General features: G+C 51.9%; 2 protein-coding genes across 2 annotated transcripts; one reads left to right on the forward strand and one right to left on the reverse strand.

Moving 5' to 3' along the window:
• Positions 1–1302: 1302 nt before the first annotated feature.
• BO86DRAFT_198298 (CAP domain-containing protein) lies at positions 1303–2915 on the reverse strand. The gene is made up of 3 exons (XM_025666728.1): positions 1893–2915; positions 1552–1841; positions 1303–1494 (listed from the first exon to the last, which is right to left on the reverse strand). The coding sequence occupies exons 1-3, from the start codon at positions 2588–2590 to the stop codon at positions 1424–1426; spliced, it is 1059 nt and encodes a 352-aa protein (XP_025523912.1). The 5' UTR covers positions 2591–2915; the 3' UTR covers positions 1303–1423.
• A 3222-nt stretch (positions 2916–6137) lies between these two features.
• On the forward strand, positions 6138–6599 carry BO86DRAFT_198321 (uncharacterized protein). Its single transcript, XM_025666729.1, has one exon. The coding sequence runs from the start codon at positions 6239–6241 to the stop codon at positions 6479–6481; it is 243 nt and encodes an 80-aa protein (XP_025523913.1). The 5' UTR covers positions 6138–6238; the 3' UTR covers positions 6482–6599.
• Positions 6600–6807: the final 208 nt, after the last annotated feature.

Genomic DNA, 6807 nt, shown 5'->3' on the forward strand with positions numbered 1-6807 from the left:
GATAGATTGGATGGCGAGGATGAACGAGTCTACTAGGTAGAGTAGCGAGAGAATAGTACCTTGCCTAGGTACAGTAGCAGCTGCTAGTTCATCGGAAGCGGTATGTGGCCACGAGTTGAGACAGAGCCGAAGCACCAGGGTTGAGAAATTGATTGATTTGATTGAACGATCAATTAATTGATTGATGCAATGCAGCGAGGCCAAGGGTCGCAGCGGGCAGCGATAATGCCCAGGTGGCTGATGACGTTTCGGGCGAAGGGAGGTTCGTCTGGTTGGTTGCGGGGGATCGAAGCCGTGATTCTTTCCCCAGAACCTTAATTGTTGTCCCCAAGGCGGTAGACAGCGCTTCTGCCTCAGGCAGAGAGATGTACCGTACATTGCGGTCGGGCGGGGAGGACCGATTTTATCGCTTCAGCGTAACGATCGTTCATACTCATATTGACAGACGTCAGACCGCCCATTAGCATGTGTAGCATAAGAACTACTACTTACATTCTGAGCAGAGGAGCGTTGCTGGGTGATCTTTTGATGCCTCAGGCACACGGCTCGAGAGTCGAAGCGTAATGGAGAAGTTCATATCACCAACCCAGGTAACGGAACTGGAACTTGAACTTACTAAGTTACTAGGTAGTCAACACCGCATCGCTGCCCCCGCCAGGCCATCTACTGAGTAACACTTCACATTTCAGGTCTTTATTTATTTCATTCATAAGTATCAAATCTTATGTAGCATTCAGGGCACGCATGGCCACATGAGAAGATACACGCTCAAAACACCCGAATGCAAGCTAAATCACACAGCAAGAGAAGATGGTCAATCAAATAGTTCATGGCACTACAATAAGCGTGGCTTCATGAAGTGAACCAATGTGAGTAAATATGCACAAGAGAAGAGAAAATAAAGTCGCCCAACACGTGCTGCCAGGTCTGGCCGAGTGGAGTCTCCATTGTGGGTGGCTTGGCTGAGGAATGGAGGCGCTGCAGATCGTTCACTCTTTTTCCCACGTCAACAAAAAAGCTGGGCAGGGTTGGGCAGGCACTAAGCCAGCACGAGATGGAAGGGCAACGGGCAGAGAACACACATACACGCGAAGTTCAAATAAACCAGGTCGTGGATGCATGAAGAAAGCGGGAAGAAGAACAGGATGCAAAAAGGAAAAGGCCGAGAAAGTGTCAGACATTTCATTGTTCGATTGGTTTGCTCGCGTACGGTCAGATATCCGGGGGTAGTCCCATATCCTTGCCACAGGGGTTGAGGTTCACACCAAGGCATAACTCAACCCATTTCGACAGCTTTACTCCAGACAATCAGGGCCAGCTACTCGTCATAGCTTTCGAGAGCCTGGATGTTGCACGTCGGGGAAGTACTAGGGCCGTCGTCTCCGAACACAGTCGTGCGAAACAAGATAACACGTCTCAATCCTTAAGAAGCAACATACATGGCGTTGCCCAGGGGCTTGCCAACATTGGTGCCGTACTCACCGGCGTAGTTACCTAAATGCACCCCATTAGTCAACCGCACAACATGTTTGATTCTCAGAGAAAACTCACCGGCAGGGCTGTAGTTGCACACAGTGAAGGGCAATGCCTCGGCAGCATCAACGTTACCCAGGCTGGCGCAGGTAACAGTGGCGCAGCCAACCTTCGTGGTACCCTTCCAGACGATCTGAGAGAAGTGGCCCCAGTTGTCGAAGTAGGTCATGTCGGGGTCAGCCTCTCCGTACAGATCGGTATAGTAGCCCATCTCGTCGTTGTACATCAAGTTGGTGATCATCTCGCCGATAGCGCTGGACTCGACACCGTAACCGATGTTCTGGCCATAGCCACCGCCATCAATGGTACTGTGGTTGGTTAGCATTCGAACCTAAGCGTGGGCTCGAGGGATTCCTTACGTATCGTGCTCGTAGACACACTTAGCAGCAAGCGTGTAAGCGCTGGACTCGAGGGAAGAGTCCCAGTCCAAGGAGCTTGCGGAGTGGTTGCTGCGGTGGATGTTGTGGTTGTACAGAACAGCGGACTGGTAAGCAGTGCTGGCGGTCGCGGTGCTGCTGGCGCTCTCAGTGGTGGAGGTGGAGGTTGCAAGAGTGGTGGGTTCCGCGGCAGAGGTCCAGGACGAAGTCCAGTAAGAGGTCCAGGCGGTGGTCCAGGCGCCGTTGGCAGCAGCTTCTTGCACAACAGGAGTGGTGGCAACAACTTCGGTGGTAGGGGCCGCAGTGGTCGCAGCCTCAGTGGTCGCAGCCTCGGTGGTAGCAGCAACGGTAGGGGCAGCCTCGGTTGTGCTCGTCGACGTCGAGGTCGATTCAACGACAGGAACGGCCACAGTCGAGCTGGTCTCAACCGCAGCGACTTGAGCAACAGTGGAGGCCTCAGCAGCGACATCGGCGACATCGGCCACCTGGACTGCAGGCTCAGCGCTCGTGACCGCGGTGGTGGTGGCAGCGGTGGCGGTGGTAGCGGCGGCAGCGGGGTATTCGGTGATAGTGGTGGTCAGGGTCACGACCGTCCAGTCAGTCACGTAGGCACGCTTGTCAACATTGTGGGCCAAGGCACCAGCGGCGCAGAGGGCGCTCAGAGCGAGGGAGTAACGCATGTTGAGTGGTTGATGTTGTTTTAACCGTTTTGATGAAGATTGAGTTGTGTTTTCACAGGTCAACTGTGTCCGTTTGCAAGCAACGACTTCTCCGGGAAGTTATTTGACCGAGGGACCAGGCAAGGACTCGAAAGCACGAAGTGTGTTTCTGTTCAGCAACAAGCAGATCGACTGCGAGAGAGGTGGGTGTGTTGGAGGGAGGGAAAGTATGTACGTATCACCAGGGTGCGTATAGACAGGTTAAAAGAGTGACCGCCGTGGAAAACACTTTTTGAAAGAGTGAAAAAAGTGTACCAACGGCAAAGTTGAGGGAAAGAAGCAAAAGTTGGGGGGGAGAGGTGAGGTGAGGCCAACGGTAAGGAAGAAAGAGACAAGAAATGGGGGAGGGATGGAGGAGGAAGTGATAATATAGTCTGGAACGGCGACGGCGGGATCTCTCTGGGGCGGGCAGGTAATGACGGAAAGGAGAAGGGCTCCAGCGGGCGGCGTGTCCCTGGTGGGGTCGGGCGATCGTTGATAATTAAAAGTAAATTACTTTCGGACGGGGAAGCTTTTTCTCAGAAGCACCAGACCAGTGGGTTCGGAGAAAGTAGTGTGGTGAGTGTTTAGTTGTTGAGTGATTATAGTCTTAGTCTTTTCAGACCGATCTCGATGACGAGGCGGGCCGGGTATTGGGGAGGGAAAGTGGGAGGCATCGCCTTTTTCTCTTCCAGTCTACCAAGAGAAAACGTAGACAGCATACGTAGAGCTCAATCTCTTTGCATGCTCAATTTAAGAGGTAGGTCCCCGCTGGTCATTAATATCCAGGCGACTAAGCGCCTCTTCACGCGTCCATTCCGATGGACGCCTCCTCGTGGGATCTCCCAACCACATACCGGAGAAGATCATTTAGAAATCCTTCATGCTTCCACTCCGATACATTCCTACTCATGACTGCTCTGATACACAAGGGAAACACAAGGAATCTCTTTTGCTTATGGTGTCAGGGTCCAAGAAAAATCGATGATTCGTGATTTCGTGTCTTCTTTTTTGCTTCCTGTTGCAGGAGTTGTTGCAACCCCTGGGTCGTTTACATTGAATTGGTTTCCTGTGCTTTCCCCCTGGCTGCCACTAAGCCCGATTGGGACGAGTAACAGCGTTGATGCCGCCGCCCGTTTCAGGTACCGTCCCCCATCGGGCAAATCAGAGGCGATCACTCGAGTGATTGGTGGTGGTGGTGGCTCCACTCTTGGACCATCTTTACATTGCGCATTGCGGAATTTATCATTTTCTTGATTGATGATGATGATGATGGGGATAAGTGGATGGATTGAATGAGTGGATGGATGATTGTATGGATAAAAAGATTGAACGGCTCTTTATCCTCATTGTCTACCCACATCATCCGGTGTTGGCTTTATCGCATTAATTGTTCAGTCAACTGAACGATGAACAACAAACGGTCAAAGGAGTCGAGGCTGTTTTGTCTTAATCTCCGAAGATAAAGACCAGACGAGGTAATGTCCGTGCATGCGTTGCAGTGGACAACCAGGAGAGCCGCCAACCCTCGGGACCTGACTAAACTTCAGCCATCGGAACCCGGCGAGATTAACCACTATACACCCAAACACTCTCAAATGAATGTCAAGTAATCAAGCCGGTCAACACACATAATCAACAAGGAATAATAATGTCAAAAAGAGAGCCCATAATCTTACTGCTGAACTCTACTAACTTCCTCATTGGTCTTAGAGTGCGAGGAACAGTAAGCGAAGCCGACAAACCGGAGCAATGATTGACGACCTAAAAACTTGGCAACTCGGCAGCCCATCTGGAGCCCGCCTGGCGCCCGCTAATGTTTCACCTTGGGCCGAATCCCCCCAACTGGAAAGCGGAGATTGGGTGATCGAGACGAGACGTCTGTCCACTTTTTTTCCACTTTTGCCCCCCTCAGCGAGATTGTCTCAGCACACGGGCGTGGAAATGAGTTGATCACTCTCTGCCTTTCGTTGTCTCCCCTTTGTTGCTTTGACGATGATGGAGACCAGGATGGGATGGGGACGACGATGGGGTCGAGTCTAGAACGTTAGAACCTGGAAAAGAAGAAAGAGTGAAGTGAGAGAGAAAAACATACCAAAACGCCAGTGCCTAGTTATGGAGTCAGCGTCCCGTTTGTTCGGTCCGGCCTGTGAATCGTGCCATCCATGCCCCCCCATCCTCCTCCCCGAAGTCGGGGTCGGTCACTTCACCCGTGGTTCCAGGCTCACTGACACTCTTACTCCCCTGTTGGTTCGGCTCTGGATGCCAAATAAACATCCCGAATTGTTGGTCCAGATGGCATGAAAGAGTATGCAAGCTTGTCAGAATTTTCTACCGACAGCAATTTCTATGTAAGTTGTGCACGCGACCCATGGAACGTTCTAACCATTTTTGACCGATGCCCTGACACCTCTTTCTGATGGCATGGCCCTTGAAACATCAGGGCGCATCCGCCAACATTTGTGAGTTTGTGTGCCGGCACTGCCACCGGGTTATGGCGCACACGTGTGTGTCAGGGGATGCTTCAGAATCCCGCCTGCTGGGCAACAGGGTTCAGCGCAGTCGGTTGTGCTACATCAACATATGTCATCATCGACCGGACACTTTGATGTCGCTTTCTGTCCGGCGCGACATGTCGAGTATCACTTGCAACGCAGGGAAACGGCATATTGCATCGAGCGTCAATCCAGCCGATCGCACAATGGTGACAGCTTCTTGGCTTACCCAGTATCAGGATGATCCAAGAGGATTGCCATCTTGGCCCACGGCACCTCGAAAATGCAGGTCTTTGGGAAACTTTTTTTGGCCCGTTTTATGTGACAGGCTCTGTTCTTGAAGCGCAGCGATTCAATTCCTATGCGCATTCGTGATGATTTGTCGCGCAATTTATCTGAGTGAACTGTAACTCGCCAATCATCTTCTGGGGTCTGGTGTTGGCCTTGGTATCGTGCCTACCAAAGGTTGACCTTGTCTCCTGGCTTCTGTATACCCCGAGGAACCCACTTCCCTCGCGCTGCTGGGGGCTCTGGGTCTTTTGGTGGTACTCCGTGCTCATTCTTCATGCGGTCTCGCGGATCGATCATGCACTCGCTTGGAACATATCCAGAGGGATAATGCTTCAGTGTGGTGGATATAGCCGCATTGGACGTGGACGGAGATTATGATCGCCGTCTGTCCAACGCCTCCTGTATACTCACACCGGTCTCGACCTGCATGGAGATCTAGACCGCCCTCGTCTGCGAAGGTCTCGTGCACATCCAACAATGTCTGACACTCTTGAGTCAATTGACAGTGACCCTCACATATGGCCCGGCCCTTGCTTCCGCCGGCGGGGGGGTTACTTCTGCAGCAGCAACAACACCGGCATCGTTGGCGGGGAGATTATCCCCCTCTGTTTATCTTTGAGGTCAATATCAACCCGCTTCTAGTCCAGACTTCACAGCGTAGAATCTACGTTGTTCCACCTTGAGCGAGATTAAGGCTGCGGGCTTTTCGATCTTGGGGATCCGCCCGAAATTCGAGAAAGTCTTGGCTTGTAGGGGATAAAGTGGCATGGGCCGAGCTAGTGACTGTTAGCGACCAGCTGCAGTATTCTCTGGGCCGGTAGGCGGGAGGCACTTTGGGTGATCGATGGCCGTCTCAGATCTGACCGGGGGGGTGTCGATGAGATCTGTCTACCGTACTCCGTACACGGTGGATGTTGCAGCCTTGCAGGGTTGGCTGCAGTACAATTGCGGGGTTGCGGTTGCAGACAACTCGGCATCAACGACCACATGTCATATGATAGTTGCGTGGAATATCACGGTGTCCTTTATGCATTTCGGTGGATTGGGTGTGTTTCAACGACAAATTCGACCCGTTTACCTGCGGTAGACAACTGAGAATTGTCCCGACTCGGTTGCATATATATTGCATACCAGCAGAGATGAGCTTGCCATCCAAGCACCATGCCAGTCTCACCAAAACAAATATCAGAATACTAGAAGCCAGACCCGTCGACTTATCCATACACCAGAAAGCTAGAAACAACAACACAAAAAACCATAATCCACCAAGAATCCCACACCCCAACCATCCACCCCCACCCCGACCCAAACTCCCCAGCACATCAATTAGCTACATAAATTATGTAGTTTGCCACTCCAACAACTGAAGCATTTGTGGCTCAGTGGTAGAGCGTCGCACTCGTAATGCGAAGG

Source organism: Aspergillus japonicus (assembly GCF_003184785.1).
Source record: "Aspergillus japonicus CBS 114.51 unplaced genomic scaffold BO86scaffold_63, whole genome shotgun sequence".
Lineage (NCBI taxonomy): Eukaryota > Fungi > Ascomycota > Eurotiomycetes > Eurotiales > Aspergillaceae > Aspergillus > Aspergillus japonicus.

Bases quoted from the DNA above. Each gene is read 5' to 3' on its own strand.
- BO86DRAFT_198298 (XM_025666728.1), bottom strand. From the start codon at position 2,590: ATGCGTTACTCCCTCGCTCTGAGCGCCCTCTGCGCCGCTGGTGCCTTG. The intron at 1,842-1,892 runs GTAAGGAATCCC...AACCAACCACAG, and splicing joins TGTGTCTACGAGCACGATAC to TACCATTGATGGCGGTGGCT. The intron at 1,495-1,551 runs GTGAGTTTTCTC...GGGTGCATTTAG, and splicing joins GTGCAACTACAGCCCTGCCG to GTAACTACGCCGGTGAGTAC.
- BO86DRAFT_198321 (XM_025666729.1), top strand. From the start codon at position 6,239: ATGGCCGTCTCAGATCTGACCGGGGGGGTGTCGATGAGATCTGTCTAC.